The 21288-nt window shown below is 32.5% G+C and overlaps 1 protein-coding gene across 9 annotated transcripts in view; it reads right to left on the minus strand.

Annotated features, from left to right (window-relative positions):
• Positions 1-21288, minus strand: part of SENP6 (SUMO specific peptidase 6) — a 117743-nt gene that overhangs the window by 57428 nt on the left and 39027 nt on the right. For 3 of the 9 annotated variants that reach the window (XM_082730282.1, XM_082730279.1, XM_082730276.1), the window contains exons 4-7: positions 20605-20747; positions 19380-19484; positions 14330-14347; positions 8312-8382 (exon numbers count right to left, since the gene is read on the minus strand). In XM_082730282.1, the coding sequence (XP_082586408.1) occupies positions 8312-8382; positions 14330-14347; positions 19380-19484; positions 20605-20747 (337 nt within the window). Of the gene's footprint in view, positions 1-8311; positions 8383-14329; positions 14351-19379; positions 19485-20604; positions 20748-21288 lie in introns of all 9 variants that reach the window. The other 6 variants (XM_082730281.1, XM_082730278.1, XM_082730275.1 and 3 more) reach the window with 2 other exon arrangements.

Consider the following 21288-nt stretch of genomic DNA (forward strand, 5'->3'; position numbering starts at 1 on the left):
TCTCCCTTTGCCTATCCTTCCCTAAAATAAAAAATAATAATACTTAGTAATGAGAAAAAATTTTAATTCAAACACTGGCTACAACTGTTTAGATGAAGGAAACTAAGGATTTTCCTCATTACTTTTTAATGTAAATTTAATTTTCATTAGGGATATAATTAGAATTTTTAAGTGAGCAACAAAAACGGGACAGTATTTATTACAATCTGATTTTATCAGTAAAGATTTAAGTATGCAAGAAGATAATGTATGCAAAAAAAAATAAAAAAAAAAAGAAGATAATGTATGCTTCTAAAACATGTTAATGAATCTACAAATCAAAATGTTCTACCTGTATAATCCCAAATTTGTTAAATATTTCCATATTCCTATCTTCAATATCCTATCTTTTAATTTTTTTAAATAAGATTACCTGCACATAGAAATCAACATTATGTAATATTTGAGTTTGATATACAATACTGTGTTAAGAAGACTATACCATTATTCTTATTATTATAATCACATAGAGTTGCACTAAGTGCATTGTACTTTCTCAGCCTTTGCCCGTTCAAACACCTTTACTTTCCTGAACATCAAAGCTGAAATCTAAATAACAGTTGACTTCTCCTTGTGCCTCCTTCCTCACATTCAAGGAATTCTATTAACAGCTCTTAAATTCTTTCTTCCTCTCAAACATCACTGCCACTACATTTCAGATACTTAGCTCTTGCCAAATTGATTTTTCTCACTCCAAATGAGCTTGGTTTAAATCCTTTCCCACTACTGCCAAAGTGATCTAAAAAAAAAATATGACTATCATTCTAATGCTTAAAATAGCTCAATGAATCTAGTAACTAAGGAAAAAATTCAGAACCAAAGCTCTTCACACAGCATGTTTGTGCTGATGTTCCAGTCTTCCAAACAAACTGTACTTCAAAGGGATGTATTTTTCCAGTGTTTTTCCTTTCATCCTCTTACATATATTGCTATTGTCTCCACAAGTAAAGCCCTCCCTATTTATCTAAGTAAATTCAAACTATTCTTTGTTAAGCTATGTCTGCCTCACGCTAAGCATGCATAAGCAGTGTTTGGAGCTTCCACAGTATTTTATCTGTACTTCTATTAGCACCTCATTTTATTTACTGTTATTATTTGTACTGATCTGTTTCATCCCATTATACAGTCAGCTCTGAAAGAGCAGAAGTCATGTTTTAGCCACGTATTTTCCCAGTGTCTAGAAACTGCACAAGCTAATAAGGGCTTGAAAAATGTTTACTGGATGAATGAATCACATTACAAAAGACAAAACCATGTGACACACTTTAAAAAGATAAAATTAGGGGCGCCTGGGTGGCTCAGTGGGTTAAAGCCTCTGCCTTCAGCCCAGGTCATAATCTCAGGGTCCTGGGATGGAGCCCCGCATTGGGCTCTCTGCTCAGCAGGAAGCCTGCTTCCCCCCCCACCCTCTCTCTGCCTGCCTTTCTGCCTACTTGTGATCTCTGTCTGTCAAATGAATAAAATCTTTAAAAAAAAAAAAAGGATGAAATTACATGGGTGAAAAGAATGCTGTTATTATGTAATCTCTGAAAATGCGTTAACTTTGCCACACAGAAATACTGATTCACTCGCACATCTAGAAACATAGACTTAGCCTCCAGACAAAGAAGAGAAACTAAAAGCTTCTCTAATATCTGAGGTTACAGAGAAGCTACTCTAGTCCAGAGCAGCCAAGTTTTAGTTATCACTCCTATGAAGATTAAATTACTTTGTTAGACTTAGACATAAAAAGCAGTTTCCATACAATGAGTATTAAAGAGGGATAAGAAGAAAACAGAATGTTCACCCAAGACCACAAGAACACCAAGATTAGGACATTTCTTGTTGGACTTTCTAGTGCAATATCTTTTTACTTATTTTTTATTTTTTAAAATATTTTATTTATTTGAGAGAGAGAGACAGAGACAGAATGAGCCTGCTGGCAGGGAGGACAGTGGGGAAGGGAGAAGCAGACTCCCCACTGAGCAGGGAGCCCAAAACAGGCTTGATCCCAGAACCCTGAGATAATGACTTGAGCTGAAGTCATATGCCTAACTGAATGAGCCACCCAGCTGTCCCTCAACATCTTTTTAATATACCATACTATCCCCAGCTAAGCAGAAAAGGTGAGCATATGGGAGCTATTATGGCTGAATACAGAGAATAAATTTTTAATCTAATTTTAAAAAAGGTCCTTCATAAAAAGAAATGTTCATGTCAGCTTTATTCATAATAGTCAAAAACTGGAAACAACCCAGGGGTCTAATATCAGGAGAATGAATAAACAAATTGGTACATTTGTATAATGGAATACTAAAAACGAACAAACTACAAATGCATGCAAAAACACAGTTCAATCCCTCCAAAATTATCCTGAATGAAAAAAGTCTTACATAAAAGAGTTCATAACGTATTATTCCACTTATATGAAGTTCTAGAATAGGTAAAAATTAGTCTATGCAGGGAAAAATCAGAACAATGACTACCTTTGACAGGGCAGGAATGAAGACTAACTGGGAAGGAAGATGAAAGAACTTTCTGAGGTGATGATACTATCTTATTGTGTACTTACAGGGATTTGAGTTAGAAAGGTTTGTGTACTTGTTAAAATTTATTAAACTGTATACTTAAGATCTGTGCATTTCACTGTATATAAAATTTTTATTTCAAAGAAGAAAACTATGAACAAATCTTGAACTGTAAATAATGATATACCTGAAGTGTTTAGTAGTAAAGTGTACTGGTGTCTGCAATTTACTCAACTGCAGTTTACTCTAAAATGCATAAAAAGATAAATTCATATACAAATAAATGTAATAAGGCAACCATAGAAAAGTGTTAATTGTAGAATCTATGTGGTAGAAACATGTGTATTTACCATAAAAGTCTTTCAACTTTTCTGATGTTTTAATAACAGAAGCTGGAGGTAGAGTGGGGCAAGGAAGGTCCTTAACTTTCTTGTTTGACAATTAGTTGTGATATTACTAATACGCTGGAAAATATAAACCCCAAGGATAGTAATAGAATACAAAACAACTATCTTTATTCTCGTTATACATTTGCTGATTTTTAAAAAAGATTTTATTTATTTGACAGAAAGAGAGAGAGACAGAGCACAAGCAAAGGGAGCAAAAGGCAGAGGGAGAAACAGGCTTCCCATTGAGCAAGGAGCCCAATGTGGAGCTCAATCCCAGGACCCTGGGATCATGACGCTTAACTGACTGAGCCACCCAGGTGCTCCTACATATTTGCTTTTAAATTATTTTTACAGTCTTTCAAAAGATAAAGACAAACCAGAACAGTTAGTTTTCTCCATCAAATAGCAGCCACCATGATTGATTTTCAATGTAAAATAAAACTAGTCATGTATTATGTTCTCGTTACAGCCTCCTTAAAGAAAAAAATCACTTGTGGCTATGCTAAATAAGTGATAAACAGGCAAAGCCACAATAGACAGACATGAAAAAAAGAAGAAATTCAAATGGCCATTGTAATGCCTCACCAATAATGAAGGAAATGTGGAAAAACAAATACTATTTCCCTATCAGACTAGCAATGCCTAAATGATAATAGCTAATGCTGCTGGAAGACAATGAAAAACCAGACATACTCAAATGCTGTTTGTTGGAAGCTGACACACCCTTTTAAAAAAGGCCATCTGGCAGTAACGTATCATAAATTTTATAAACTATGTCCCTATAACTTTATTACTAGGGATTTAATCTAAGGAAATAATCGATCCAATACACAAGATATATATCCTAGATTATTATTCATAATATATACTATCAAACCATTGAAAACAACCTACATTATGGTATGTAAGTACAATGGTCACTATTCATTAAAAAATAATTACAGAGACTTGGATACATTAACTTGTAAACAAGTCCCCCTAAAGTAAACTCATCCATTTGATTCTTAAACTTCTTTTGATTTTGTTTCCAATGCTGGTTTTCCTCTGATATCTAATATCTTTTTAAAATTTTATTTTAAAGATTTTATTTACTTACTTGACAGACAGAGAGAGATCACAAGGAGGCAGAGAGGCAGGCAGGGAGAGAGGGGAAGCAGTCTCCCCGAAGAGCAGAGAGCTCGATGGTGGGACTCAATCCCAGGACCCTGAGACCATAACCTGAGCCAAAGGCAGACACGCAACCCACTGAGCCACCCAGGTACCCCGATATTCCATTATCTTTTTTTTTTAAGATTTTATTTATTTATTTCACAGACAGAGATCACAAGTAGGCAGAGAGGCAGGCAGAGAGAGAGGAGGAAGCAGGCTCCCCACCAAGCAGAGAGCCCAATGCGGGGCTCAATCCCAGGACGACCCTGGGATCATGACCTGAGTCAAAGGCAGAGGCCTTTACCCACTAGCCACCCAGGTGCCCCATATCTTTTAATAAGAGTATAGAAACCAGATTTAATATCACAACAAAGTCAAAAGGCAAGTTATAGAACAGTATATATATATATATATATATATATATATATATATATATATATAGCATGAATGCTTAAAAAAAAAAGAATGGATATGCACAGAAAAAACTTGGGAAGTTATATATTAAAATGCTAATGAAATATATACAGATTGGTTAAGAATAAAGGTATATTTTTCTTTTGCACATGGATTAAATAGTATAAATCAGGTGATTAAAGTTGTAATCATAATGTATTTACGATAAGAATATAATTAAATGTTCAACATCGATCCATTCTCTGTGACGTGGATACAAAGAACAGTAGCAGAAAAGAAGAAAAATCTTAATTTATAGTTATATAGTTATTGTCAGTCTTTATATTTAGAAAAAATGCAAAAAGAACACCAAACAAATGAAGCAACAGAATACATAGTTCTGCCAAAAATTATACTTAATAGTTTACAAGCTTCAATTTTATCCCAGAGAGCTGCTTATCAGTGCTACCGAGTGCTGACGTATGACTATACTTGTCAAAATTCATATTGAAAGTGTCTCTTAAATGCAAAATAAAGGGGAAAAATAAGTAATTGAGAATATCACCTTAGATGTTAGGAACTATAAAAAGACAGTGATTTCTTTTTAGGAGAAAATTATTCTACATGCTATGCAGCAACTACTAATCCTGAGTTTGAACTGTCAATGTTTTAAAAACCATCTCCAAAGGAAATCCTAAAATAAAATGCAATCTTTACGCAACAATAATGCAGTATTATTATAGCACTGTTATTCACCTATACTCAAATATACATGTACCCTTCCTGACACAAAAGCTACAATGTTTATGAGTTAAATACAGTTAAATATATTATCTGAGATGGAAGGTATAAATAAACAAGAGAGGAGGTATAGCTTTTCCCTACATGAGCATTCCCATTAATAAATGTAAAAGAAATTAAGAAAACAAGAAAATCACCATCAGATAAATACCAAGTAATAACAGTTACCAGCAAGATCCACCAATGGATGCTAAAGTGAGTGGGTGAAAGCTTAAGGAAAAACAGAGTAGTTGTGTAGTTTTAGAGTATCTTCACTCAAGGTAACTTTATTAAATACAAAGAAAAAAAATTTTTCTTTTATAGTGAGAAACCCAGCAGAAACCTAACTCCAAGAGATGGTAGTTAACATAAACAGACATCAACATCATCCTTGATATGATGTGTTTTAAAGACATATCACTTTTGTAGAAGTCTTGCCAAAACACGTAGCCTCAGTCTAATCATAAGACACCATCATATAAACTAAAATTGAGAGGCATTCTACAAAGTAATTGATCATTGTTCTTCAAAACTGTCAGAGAAACTTAAGAGACATGACAAATAATGTACTATGAGATCCCAAACTGGATTTTAGAGAGAAAATATTAGTGAAAAACTGGTGAAATAGCTCAGTTAAGAATGTTATCCCAAATGCCAATTTCTTACGTTTGATAAATGTACTACTGTGACGTAAGATGTTACAATAAGGGAAGTGTAATAAGTAAAGGGTAAATGGGTAAATGGGTATACTAAAAATGGTCTTCCATACCATTTCTACAATTTTTTCTCTAAGTCAAAAATTATCTCAAAATTGGGGCGGCTGGGTGGCTCAGTGGGTTAAGCTGCTGCCTTCGGCTCAGGTCATGATCTCAGGGTGCGGGGATCGAGCCCCGCATCAGGCTCTCTGCTCAGCAGGGAGCCTGCTTCATCCTCTCTCTCTGCCTGCCTCTCTGTCTACTTGTGATCTCTGTCTGTCAAATAAATAAATAAAATCTTAAAAAAAAATTATCTCAAAATTTAAAAAATCTAAAGATTATTCTCACCTAAAGAATGTCATCAAGTAAGTTTTAAAAATTATTAGTAACAAACCTGGGCCAACTGGTCTCTAAAACTGTAAGAATGGGCCAAATCACTTTTATCACCAAAATGCATTTGTGCAATGAGAATGATAATATCTATTGTGCAGTTCTTCTCTGAGGATTAAAAATAACTCTCTTTCCGGTCTAGCAAGAAAACAGTAAAGCATAGTGGTAACGAGCATGGGCTTTGGTATCAAATAGACCTACATTGCAATACCAGCTCCATGTCTGTGAGCAAGTTGTGTAATCCCGCTGTGCTTCTGTTTCCTCTGTACAAAATGGAGGTAAAGTTAAATTAAGCTTAAAGGATCTTGGATAATGAGTTAGAGTAAAAGTAAATAATGAACATAAAGTGTTTGACTCAGCATCCAGTAGAGTTCAAAAAGGATTTAAGATATAACAGAATGAGTGTTGAAGTGGGTAGTCACTATTAACAAACTTAATGAGCATAACCATGTAGTGCCAAGTGCAATAATTCATATTCATAACTGCAAAGTTATTAAGAAAGGATGAAGTTTGGAATATTCTTATCCTAAAATAGGGATACGTTCAATATACGATTTGATTTCCCCTCAGAGTAGCAAAGAATATAGGTGCTTTAAAAAACAAACTCCTAGAGAGGGGAACCTGTTGGTGGGAATGCAAGGTGGTGCAACCACTCTGGAAAGCAGCATGGAGGTTCCTCAAAAAGTTGAAAATAGAGCTACTGCACTACTGGGTATTTACCCGAAAGATACAAACGCAGTGATCCAAAGGGGCACGTGCACCCGAATGTTTATAGCAGCAATGTCAACAATAGCCAAACTATTGAAAGAACCTAGATGTCCATCAACAGATGAATGGTTCAAGAAGATGTGGTATATATATATAATGGAGTACTATGCAGCCACCAAAAAATGAAATCTTGCCATTTGTGATAGTGTGGATGGAACTAGAGGGTATTATGCTTAGTGAAATAAGTCAGTTGGAGAAAGACAACTATCATAAGATCTCCCTGTTATGAGGAAGTGGAGATGCAACATGGGGGACTTGGGGGGGTAGGAAAAGAATAAATCAAACAAGATGGGATCAGAAGGGAGACAAACCGTAAGTGACTCTTAATCTCACAAAATAAACTGAGGGTTGCTGGAGGGAGGGGGGTCGAGAGAGAGGAGTGGGGTTATGGACATTGGGGAGGGTATGTGCTATGGTGAGTGCTGTGAAGTGTGTAAACCTGGTGATTCACAGACCTATATCCCTGGGGATAAAAATACATTATATGTTTATAAAACAAAAAACAAAAACTCCTAGCTACCAGGAAAACCCAGCTTAAATTATTAGTTAATTAAACCCGTTTAAATTATTAGATTTTTTAAATGAACCAACAGTGCTACAGTTTAAGCAAGAAAAGGCCTGGAACAAACAAGACACACAGATTAAGAATCACTATTCTAGTTAATAAAAATCAATTTGATGTGACATATTTTCCATAAATATTATTTGCCTTTATTTTTTTACTAGTATGAGTATATTAAAAGATTATTTCAGTGAAAACAATAATTTCTATGCACAACTATTTTCCAACTTATGTTATTAACAAAATTTATCAGGTATGGTCTCTTTTTAATTCAGTCGTTGCCTAATATATTCTAAATTTTAGGATCATAACCATTTAAAACTATATCATACAAGATTACAATACAGTTCAATATAACAATTTTGAAGCTATTATAACCCATCTATAGTAAATATGTGGACCCTGAATTTAATGAAAATGCTAATTAAAAAAAAATTTCACACTGTAATCTCATTGTGCAACTATTCCCTGGTAATTTTAGGTCACAATAAAGTAAGATTCATATCAGTTATAAGAAAGGCTTTTCTACATATAGCTATATACTTGGGAATATTCTAAAACAAGTGTGTGTCTCTTTTACCTTTCATACAACTATTCAAAACCCTTCACAGGTATTAACAACTAAAACTGTACACTTACCAACACCTTGAGGCCGACTCAACCTTACAGAATTATTTTCAAATTTTTGGACATGAGGAGGGTATTCTTTCCTAAAAAAGGAAATTTAGAGATTTAATAGAAAAAATATTTTCAAAACAAAAAGGCTGAGGGAATACTTACAATATGTTTACTAAAGGCAAACCATAACTTCTTTGCCATATAAAAAAAGTGATACTATAAAATAATAAAACTAGATAATACAAATATAGTAAAGCTTAATACACTGTAAGGTCCCTAAGAACAGTGACTACATTTTATTTAGTCTTAATCTGTCAAAGCCCATAGCAAGCAGACTTTCAAATAAATAGTTAATACTAAGAAAATCCAAATTATTGTCCTTTCAAAGTAGTCACCAAAGCTATATGGTGCACAAAACTTTAGTTTTCTTTTGGAACTACCTTCATAATCAATTTATAAAAACCACATTAAAAAAAGAACATGTAATACTTCATTGTCACATGTTTTCTGAATTAAAAAATCAGCTTAATCATACCCAATTTGCCCAATTTTACTGTAAATGCTTATAGCTGTTTAAAAACAAATCAGTGAATTAAAAATAAAATCAGTGACTAAAGGGAATAAATGGTGATTAAAATACTAGTCTTGAGGAAAATTTCAAAATCAGTATAACTGTATAACTGTATAATCAGTATAACTGTACAAAACCAGCAATTCTGGAACAAGTATTTTAGTCTTACACTATGAATACCTTATGGAGATGTAATTATACCTTAAAAAATACATTAAATTAGCGTCTTCATCATCACACAAATGTCAAAAACAAACAAAAAAACCCCAACAATGGTACACTACTATTAAGTAAATCCCAAACTTTATTCGAATTTCACCAACTATTTTAGTTTTGGACTTTGGGAATCCTTTCAGTTGGTTCCTGTGTCCCCTGGATGTGACATCATTTTTTTCTTTATTCTGATAAAATATATATAGTGCAATATTTACAGAAATATAGAATGCTTCATAATCTACCTGTAATCCTTACACAAGGTCCATGAAAATCTTCTCTGTAATGTTAAAATTTTAGTATATGGGCTTTTGAGGCAAGTATTCTTTTGTTTTTTGAGTACCTGGTTTCTAACACTACCTCCTCTTGGAGAAAATCTATTGTAACAAGGGAACATATTCTTTATACTCCTCTCAATCCCATTCTAAAGGAAAAGGAGTAGCTGATGTTGCCAGTCACCTAAACTTTTCTAGACTCTGGAATTCAAGAGCTTATGAGGGTTTCCATGCCCTCAGTACTATTCTCTCTCTCCTATTGTGCCTAAACCTGAACATGGCAACCAACTAGCTTTTCTTAAAAGACTCAACATTTTTGTTGTATTCCAGGATCTAGGTAAAAGCTGGCACCTTTCCTTGGGGCTCTTTACTCTATGGGACATCATGATCACAGGTTGGGATCTACTCTGTACATAACATCATAATCTCTTTTTGTGGAAGGTGATGAAGGGAGCCTGCTTCTCTCTCTGCTTGCAGTCAAATAGGTAAATAATTTTTTTTTTAAAGATTTACTTATTTATTTGACAGAGAAAGAGTATACAAGCAGGCAGAGCAACAGGCAGAGAGAGAGGGAGAAGCAGACTCCCCAGCAAGCAGGGATCCCAATGTGGGGCTCAATCCCAAGACCCTGAAATCATGACCAGAACTGAAGGCAGACACTTAACTAAGCCACCGTGGTGCCCCAATAAACAAAATCTTTAAAAAAAAAAAAAATTAAGTTTCTCTGAAATGCAATCTAAAGAAACCATACTGACACTCTCTATAACATCACCCAATTGTGCTTCTTTACATAGAACTTATTATTTCAGGGTGCCTGGGTGGCTCAGTCAGTTAAGCAACTGTCTTTGGCTCAGGTCATGATCCCAGGGGCCTGGGACTGACTCTTTCACCAATCCCTACTCAGCAGGGAGTCTGCTTCTCCCTTTTTCTCCTGCCTCTCCCCCTGTGCTCATGCTTGCTCACTCACTCTCTCTAATAAAAAAGTAAAATCTGTTTTTTTTTTTAAAAGAACCTATTATTCCATGTCTTACTTGTTCATTATCAGTCTTTGCCCATCAAATGTAAGCCACAGGAGTGCAGGATCCTGTCTGTTTTGTTCACCACTGTACCCTTATGCTCAGACTATAGCAAGCACTTGAAAAATACTTGGAATGAATAAACGTGTATATCTAAATAAAAGTGGATTTATCAGGTCAAATAACTGTACAAACATTGCTGTAAAAAGATGGTATTGTAATAAAAAATTGAACCACTACTCCCCATCATGCAGAAACTTAAAGTACTCATTTTTTGGCCAAGGTACAAAGATCATAATTCAGTCATTTAAAGACACCGCAAACTTTTTTTGTATTTACTGACTGGACATCTTGGTTGGAAATAGGAAATACTAGGACTCTCTAGTTTGTTTACTCTTCCTGGTCTTTTTCTAAGGTTTCCATATTCAATCACTGTTTTTTTTACACTATGTTTTATGTGGCAAGACAAGTTGTTCTTCTCCTCAATTTATTCTTCTTTTAAAAAAAAAGTCTATTGCTGTTCTCAAATATGGCTGTACTCTGCTAAATAAACTTTAGGTTTGATTGGTCAAATTTAAAATAACAACAAAGTCACTGAAATTTTGATTAAAATTCCACTAAATTTACTTTAAGGAGCACTGGTAACCACCAACCAGAAACATAACATAGGCCTCAAAGTCTTAGATACACTTATAAAGGATTTATAAATTATTAACTTTATTACTGGGTATTTAATTTTAGTTTCTGCTGTGAATAAAATTTTAGTCTCTCGCTATACACGCCAACTGATCAGAGATGCATGAAGGAAACAATTATTAACACTATTAGTCTTGTAGTCTATCATCCTACTGCTCAACTTTATTATTTCTAAGGTTTTAGATCACTCTAATTCCAAAGAAGACAGTATTATATGAATATAATTTTATTTTCAAATTATCTTCAGACAGCAATTTATAATGTTACTATAAATTGGTACCACCTCTCTGTAAAACAACTCAGCAGTACTTCTGAAGAGTATTAAAAACATTTGTGACCTAATCTAAATAATCCTTTACCAGAGATTTAAGAGATTCATTTAGAAATTTATACACAAAGTTGTTCATGAATGTATCACATATAACAATAATGAGCTAATGGGTAAATAAATTATGTATATCTGCAAGACAACCTACTATGCATTCATTAAAAATCATTTTTAGAAGTCAACTTAATGACAGTGAAAAAACTTAGGACAAAATGTTAAGCAAAAATTCAAAATATGCAGCTGTATTTTTATTATGATTCCATGTGTGCTGGGTATATTAAAAAGTATGAAAGAAATGCACTGGTATCCTAATAATGTAATTTTCTATTTTGAGAGCTTCTAGAAAATTATAAAATCTCTATACTCGTCTTTTCAAACACACCCATTATGTAAACATTTCTAGTATTTCATATATTTTCTTTCATTGTATTCTATTCATCTTTGTACTTTATTATTGTTTCAAAATTCCCTACAATACACACATGCTTTTCAAAATTTTTAAATTTGAAAATCACTGTGTGCTTCAGTTTCACAATGGGTCAATGGATTGTTTATCTACACAGGAAAAAAAGAACAGCTCTAATACCAGTTTAAATATTCCAGATTGCTGGTACTACCACGTACACTGTATTCACAACCAATCTGTCTAGGAGTCAGAGAAGAATTTGAGTCATTCAAATTGACAAAGTCACCTACAACAACAACAAAAATGGTGGCAATTTTTTTAATTTTGCAAGCTCTAGATCTTAATATTGCTATTTATTATTTATTCCAGTATGGTTTTAAACTCCATTGTGCCCAGTGTACATGTAGGAAAAAACCTGGAAAAGATTAATCTTCTACAACTACCTAGTTTTTGTTTATTAGATAAACCATTCTCTTGTAAATAAATCATTTAGTTCAGAGGTTTATAGTCTCCCATGTGTTGAAGGATAAACGATCTTCTCCATAAAGATGAGAAAAAAGATGTGACTTAGTGTTCACAAGAAGGAGACAAAAAGGGTTATGTGAAAAGAAGTCACAAAGTAAAAAATGTATTGATGCAAAAGATCTTTTCACCTAATCTATGTCCAACAAAGATAAACACAAAATAATTTTATGCAAGGATCCAAAGGATTAATGGGCTAAATTCAACCTAAAGATAACTATACAGCTTAATAAAGCACCCAGGTACATTCACTATAACGTATTTTATAAACAGCTTCATATCTAGTCCCTGACAGTAAGCTTAATATAAAAGACTGAAAGATTTCAAGATCTGTTACTATTACAGAAATTTCAAATTTCACAGTATAAAAGTCAGTTTCACATAATTATCTCACTTGTTCCTACAAATCTTTAAAATTGGACAAATATTATCATCCCCATTTACAGTAAGTTATGTGCCTACAGGAATTGTTGATTACTCAATTCCACATCTTTTGACTCCTATTCCAGTATTATTCCAGTAAGAATGTAAGCTCCAAGAAGGTAGGGATTTCTGTCTGCTCCTAGAATAGTGCCTGGCACATAAAGTCATGAAATATTTGTCCGAATGTATCAATAAACAAATTTCCACTACAGAAACATGTGTAAGTCAAAACGTGCAAAAAATCAAATCCTCCAAGGCTATTTTGAAAAACCAAATAATCTAAGATCTTGACATTAATTTGAGAATATCAGAATATGAGAATACATTTTATCTGGTATAGCATACAGGGAAAGTATTTATATAAAACAAGAGGCTATTTTGAGTTGACTGTATAAAGAGTTATTTAATGTACATTCTTCGTTAATTTTATTTTAAAAATCTTATTAATGGTTTTCCAAGAAACATGTATTTAGTCACTTATGAGTCAAAAAGATGTCACCTACACCTGACAGAAAATTATGCTTTATTCAAAGAGAAAAATAGACACAATGGGAAAATAATTTTTCTTTCCCAGCAGACAGTAAATAATCTGCACAACCCACTCACCTAAAAACATGTAAGAACTGTGAAGTATTTCAGAATTATAAAATAAACCTAAAAATTTTGCTAACAGGACCATCTTTATATTTCCAAACCTTAAAGAACCTTAAGGAAGGTGGAATATATAGCATTTTATAAAACACTGCAAACTGTCCTCTTTGATTTCTCTACACCTTTATAAAAATTATGTAGTTAAAATTATATAATTAAACAAACTTAGAGAACTTACTTCCCTTCTTTTGACCTTCACCAATGACACTGTAAGTATTGGTTTAATACAAGGATTGTTAACCTATTTTTTGTGGCAAGATTCATAAAAAGCTTTTGTAATTCTCATAAAAGAAAAAAGATGTACAGGCACAAAAACTTCTACATAATATGCTGAGGAGAGAAGCTATTTTTACAAACATTTGCTTTAAAACAATTATAATCATTTCACTACTCAAAGAAACGTGCACTCTTAAAAAATGTGTTTCCTTGTTATTTACATCATTCAACACATCTGCTAAAGGACGTGTGCCTACCAATGTTATCACAAAGGGAACAAACAGTGATCATAAATTCTGTTTGGGGTCAGAATAGAATACACTGATTTCTGGAATTTTAACTTCATGTGTAAGGTATTCTAATTCCATTTTCCTCCTCGACTCTATCTAGTAAAAAGTGTAAAAACAAAAATATTATTGGTAAAATATAACAAGATTTTAGTGCTATTAATGAAAACCACTAATCACTAAGGCATTAAAATGTTCTACTTCTAGAAGGAAAGCAGTCACATCACCATAAATATATAACCAAATTGAAAATTACGGTAAAACACTACCCATATAAGTCAAATATCACGTTATGCCATTAATGTTTCCTTTTACTAAAATAATTTACAAGCTTTATGATGAACTCTAATTCAATGGATATTTTTCAAAGCATAAAAATAATCTTGACATCTTACTGTTATATCCATGCTCTAATTTCATCAATATTAAGCTTACCTTTCCTTTTGGTCCAGACTGCTTAAAACATGAAAAAGAAAAAAAGTGTAAGAGGCAAGACCTCATTTTTGATATATCATTGTAGTTTTAGTAACTGTGGTCAATAAGGCAAAACTCTAAGGTGATTAATTCGTTTTAAACACATTATATATATGTTATATACCAAGTTTTGAACCTTGTCAGATATGTAAACTGTTTTTCAATTTTTGTTAATACAGAAAATAATTTATATCCAAACATATTTAAGAAAAAAGGATATACAAAGAGATGAAAGATTCTTGAAATAGCTTTATTTAACCATCAACCATTTGAGGATATGTTATTTTAGAGTAGTTACATAACCAGTCTTCTAAGAACAATATAATTTCCTGAAATGAAAGCTTTAAATTTTTAGTGGTTCCAATACTGTTACCAGGTGTGATAATTAGCTTCTAACTAAGAAAAAAAGAATTATTTTAAGGTTGAAACTTTTGTTATTTTAATTATTATTATTTAATTATTTTAAGGTTGAAACATAATGCCAGATGTTAAATATAGCACCATATGCTTTTGGACACAAGGAAAGGCCTGGGATTTAAAATCATGGCCTCCAATTAAAAACCCAATGTACAACAGGTCCATTCTTCACAGTTCATGGAAAATCTAAAAAGTTATCAGTATCAATTACTCAGGAGTAAAATTAAAAAAATCGTCAATTTAGAATAAGATTCATATCCTATAATTATTCTTTAATATAAAATGAACAAAATATTCAGAACTAATTATAAGCAAAACATAGTTTACAAATTCCCCAAGTCCCCATATTAACTCTAATATTCCTATAGCATGAAGCAAACAAAGTATCAATCCTAGTAAATTAAAAAAAAAAAAAGGTTATGTGGTTTTACATAAGCAACACTGGAAAGATACTCCTATTTTAAAAGTTTTTCAATAGTAAAAAGTTGTAAGCTTACATGAAAAACATATTTGAAAATTTACATTTACAATTAAAAAAATGGGACAAGGATAATGTATAAAATAAATTTATGTTGGAGAAATGACAAAAGTGAGGGAATATTACCACCCCATTAAAGTAAATAAAACAATTATAAACATGAAAGTTTAAATACAGTACACCTTATATATTTATTTCTACTGGAGCTCTATTTCCAGGAAAAGTAATATAAAAACAGGAAGTTAGGCATTAATACCTAATAAAGCCATTTTCAGCTCTACACTGTTGTGTCCAAGAAGTGAGAATTTAGTAGTCTCGTTTTTTGTTTTATAAACTCACCTGTATAGAGTAAAGGAAAGAGGTAGAAGACAGAGTAGCAGTAGAAGAAACAGGTTTGATTCTTTCCAATAAACCAAGGGAGTTAGGAAGAAAACAAAAAACACAAAACAAATATATGTATATGCCCATGCTCATTTCTCTTATCCTTGAAGAAATTGCAATTATTAAGATATATTGAAATTAGTCACTGTGCTTCATAAGATTCCTCAATGTGTTTCTTGTCAAGTCCTGACCTAGAGCATACATATTAAGAAAAGCTTTTAAAAAATGGAGAGGGAAGCTATTATTAGTAATTAGGACTTTGTAAAAATGTCAACTTACATTCTTGTTGGACTATTTCGTTCTTGTACTAGTGCTGTACTAGTGTTCTTAAAATTTTTTTTAAAAAGGAAGGAAAAAAGAGAGATTGATTGATTCTGGTATCCATGACCTGATTTAAGACTTCAAAAACTTTCAAACTGATGCTTTTCATTAATAATTAAGTCTTGCTTATTCCAGGAGCCCATTTTCCCATTTATGGATTATATATGCTTTTGCAGACATTCATTTTCCCCTACAGTCCTTACAAGTCTTTTCACCTACCCTTAATAAAAAACAAAAACAAAAAAAGGGGGGAAATGTAAATAAAATATAAGCCAGTAAATGTGCTCTTTTAGCAATTCTCAAAGAAGCGAGGAGGGGTGGAGATGGTATAGAGTTATAAAGATTTCTTTAATTTCAGTATTTCATCTTTCTATACTAAGAGTATCCTCCTCCGTTACTATTAGTACATAAACAATCTATCTTTTAAATATGATTTATATTAAGATTTGTAATAGCAATAAGAAAATAGACTGAAATCATAGTGTTCTCCCAAATAGTAGCTAATCTAATCAGGTATTTTAAGAATTTTCATTTATTCCCTTCAGATTAAAAAAGTGTGATGTACTTGTTCCTATATCTTAATAAAGAACTACAAATTATTCAAAATGCAGGTGTGATTTACTCTTAAAAGACAAGATATACCCCTCTCTCCAAGATGTGAATTACTAACTTGTGGCATTTCCTTTAATTTCAAATTAAGAGTTGAGTTGTAAAAACCAGGGTGCTGCAATGTCCACAATAGCCAAACTATGGAAAGAACCTAGATGTCCATCAACAGATGAATGGATAAAGAAGATATGGTACTTATACACAATGGAATACTATGCAGCCATCAAAAAAATGAACTCTTGCCATTTGCGACGATGTGGATGGAACTAGAGGGTATCATGCTTAGCGAAATAAGTCAATCGGAGAAAGACAACTATCCTATGATCTCCCTGATATGAGGAAGTGGAGATGCAACATGGGGGGTTAAAGGGGTAGGAGAAGAATAAATGAAACAAGATGGGATTGGGAGGGAGACAAACCATAAGAGACTCTTAATCTCACAAAACAAATTGAGGGCTGCTGGGAGGAGGGGGATTGCAAGACGGGGGGTGGGGTTATGGACATTGGGGAGGGTATGTGCTATGGTGAGTGCTGTGAAGTGTGTAAACCTGGTGATTCACAGACCTATACCCCTGGGGATAAAAATATATTATATGTTTATAAAAACTAAAAAATTAAAAAAAAAAAAACCAGGGTGCTCACCTCTTCTGAAGCCTGCAACTGTGCCAAAACTACACTAATTAAAACCAAAGGTTTAAAAAAAAAGGAAAAATAAAGAAAATAAAAAGAAAATAAAACCAAAGGTTTGGTAGGAACCTGTTTTTTTTTTTAAACAGTAATAACCATCTTAGGTGAAGGTTTTCTTCATGCCTTTGAAGATGTGATTCCTACTACATGGAGTGTTCTCTTCTAGCTAGTTCATGCAAAAGCTTCTTTAATACTTCTTTGTGAATTCTTCACAGCTCCCTTCTCTGAAACAGCACTATGCAAACTGTATCTACTACACTGTGCTCACCATGTAATTATTTGTTTACTCATCTTTCTATCCTCTACCTTAATCAAACTTGAGATTGAAAGCAGGGATTTCGTCATATATACCTTTGACTACTCTGTACCACATCTATGCCTGGCAGGTAGCATAAAATCACTCAATGATTTTGAAGGAAGAAACTTAAAAAAAAACTCTCCATGAATTGTTTTTGAATGTCAAAATATTTTTAACACACTGTAGCGAGAATAAGGAATGTTTATTCTATAAATAACAGACAAACATAAATAGAATATGCTAACATGACTTTTCAGTTTTCCTTACTCCCCCTAGTTGTTCTTGTCAGGTATTTTCACTCAGGAGTGTTTCCTCTAAATACAAACAAATTCAGGGTTTTGTTTGTTTTTTTAAGAAATATTTTACTAGTAAATGTCATTTTCTCTTAACAGGATCTAATCTTTTATGCAGATACCAGTAATACATATGCAAGGTGTAACAGGTATCAAGACGTAGAATAAAACAAAACACAAACCAATTTCCAGAATGAAATCAGTTTTTAACATTACCAATGACGAAAGTAGAGCTGGAGAGAATAGGTCACACTGCAAATAATTCCAAACTAATAAATAAGCTCAAAAGCAATAATAATTTTGGTTGTAGAATATATCAGTTGATTATAAACCATAAATAATATTTCAACATGGACCAATTTTCAGAATATAAAAAAGACAAATCTTTGTCAGCAATGGATTCTATCAATGTGATCAGTGTGTGAAAAACACTAGGTCTCTTCTTTTTGCCTCCCCATTAATTATTCTCCTTTTATTATTCTCATGTTTATGCCATATGTCAGCTAGAGAGTTTGATTTGTGTACTTTACAGTAAAAAAGCAAATTTTTTGATATGTGCAGTAAGGTCTCTTTCTTTCTAGTTGAATTTCTAGAATATCTAATGTTATAATCTTTTATCTATAATAAAATATTTAAGCAAAAGAAAGATCTTAAAGTATGAGAAAGATTTATGGTTTTTAAGTTAAAAATCTATGCTATACCAAATCTATGTACACAGCAAATAAAGAAAGGGTTTCTGAGAGTCAGGACATTTTCTGAATAAGCAACAATCTGGATTGACATTTTAAAAAATGAAGAACAGCATTTAGCATAGATACCAAATCTTTAAATTTTACTATTTATAAAAATATTTTATATAACTATTCATAATGCAAAAATTATTTTATTGTTGGATCCTAAGAATTTCTCAATCAGAATTGGCTCAGAACTGAAATTCAACTGAAATTTCATAATTCAAAAACGGTCATGAAAAACCCACACTTAAAGCAGTAAGATTTCCCGATTGTTACTTTCATTATTTCAAGGTTCAAGTATTACTTTGATGATCAATGAGAACCACCAAATCTACTAAAACCAAAATTTTCTCAGCTAAAACTAATAATGTGAGTTATTTTCGTACTATAAAATCCAATAAATCTTAGAAAGAAAGTAAGCTAATAACTGTAGTTATACTCATCAGAGCTAAACCACCAGCTGAAGATTTCTTGTCAAATGTTGTACAGTCAATGTTGTAAAATCAGATTAATTTAACTGGAATATAATGCAATAAAAAGGCCCTTATTTATGTCTCTACTTACAAATATGATTCATTCAAAAACAGTTATCTAATAATGAAATTCTAAAATACGAATTATTTCAGAGACAGGATTATCTTGTTACAGAGAAGAGAAACACAGTAAAGTTCCACAAAGTAAAAAAAATTGGTTAAAGGAAAAAGAAAAAAAAATCTGCCAAACAATTAAAAAGGATGTACACACACACATACACACACACACACACACACACAAAGGCAATTCGAATCCTTACCTTTGAGCTGCTGTTTTTACTAGTGATATCTGTGCATTAGCATGATGAAAACGTCTACCATGAACTACAGTTCCGGAACACATTGATGCATTTTGTGCATTTTCACTGCAGATGCAAGAGACAAAGAATAATTTGAACTACAGAAAATTACACATATGCAAAAGAAATCCTTTCAAATCCGTACACACATACACAAAAACCTTCACATTAAGAAAAATACATATATTTAAATATATTTATGTATCAATCCAACCCAAATGACCACATTAAATTGTCCATTAGGAGTTTTCCACTCTCTGAATTTGTCTCTGAAATGTTTCCAAAACAATTCATGAAAGATACAGAGTAGAAGAACACTGGAATAGAAAGCAGGAACCCTAAATGAATGTTCTGCACTATATCTTATAAATTAATTCAGATATATTTTCTTTTCTTCTTCTCTATTAGGGACTATCCATATAAAAAGCTTTTAAACCATGAGTATTATAAAGTTTTCTTACATGCCAAAATAAAAACAAAATGTATTGCTGTAAAAGAAAAAAAAAAGTCAGAAGTCCCAAATTCTACTTCTGACTCTGCCACTGACTTCAAAGTTGCTTAGCCTTTATGTACCTCAGTTTTCTATCTATAAATTGACAAAATTGAAATGAAACAGGGATTTTCAAACATTTCTGGGACGTATAAGAGCCCAATCATATCAGTAACAGTGGGTCCCTATGAGTACCACAAAGGAAAAGTGGGTTGTATCTAGAAGAGAAGAGGAATTAAGATACCTTAAAAAAAAAAAAGGTTCCTTACTGAGACAATCCTGATTAAGTATCCCGTAGAGGAGACAGGAGCATTCTACCCTCCAATGCCTTCTACTTCTAATATTATGACCAAGACTTTACTAATTATGTGAGAGGAAGTTCATCTTATGAAATCCTATTCTACTGTGTGTATATATATATATATATATATATATATATATATATATATGTATATGTATTATATTATTTTTATTAAAATACTGTAATATTTTTATTCAGAACCAAGAAATCACTGCAATCAACCCTAATCCCAGGATTCAAAGCAAAGAATACACACAATGGAACACTCTACCTCTTGGCATTGCTAACAGTGAAAAGAAAAGGAACAGTTTGGGTCAACTGGCCAAAAAGGTAGTTAGTTTTTGGTGTTAAACACTTTATCTTTTCTGTAGGAATGTGTAGTGAAGTGCCTATACCTCAATTTCTTATTGTTGCTCAACATGTTAAGTCCAATTGGGTTGCCTTTTAAGGGTTTTAAACTTTCAGCCTTGTTTCGTCTTGCACATGTCTTCCAGGGATCACCAGAACTGGTAGAAACAATTTCAGATTGACGATTTAACTGTAAAAAAATCCATAAATGTTGAAGAGTCAATAAACACCATAACATGATTGTTTGAAAACCCACTTACCAAAAAAGCTAAAAAATGTATACCAGCTATTATAGATGGGAGAGAGGGATTACAGTGACATGAATTTAAGAATAATTCAACTGTAATACTTTTTTTTTCCTAAGATTAACACAAATATGTAGGAACATGGATGTGTACAGTATTATTTCCTTTTCACTTAAAAGTCTCCAAAGGTATTTGAGATAATTAAAAGAGAAAAACAGAAGACTTGAGGGTAGAGTATCTTAGAATAGCTCTTTCCTAAGAGTAAAAAAAAAAAAAAAAAATTTCCCTTGTTGCTTCTATCTGTAGGAAAAGTACAGTCAAATATGGCAACAAGTTACCACTTCAACTCAAGGAGTGTGGCCTTAAGGTCAAAGTTTCTATACAAACACAGAAACTGAAATGTCTGGATACTTTCAAAGTTGCAAATGATCATGTAAACACATCAATAACAATCACTTTGGGGGGATCATAGTATGACAACAGGAT

This window comes from Mustela nivalis, assembly GCF_964662115.1.
Source record: "Mustela nivalis genome assembly, chromosome: 5".
Taxonomy (NCBI): domain Eukaryota; kingdom Metazoa; phylum Chordata; class Mammalia; order Carnivora; family Mustelidae; genus Mustela; species Mustela nivalis.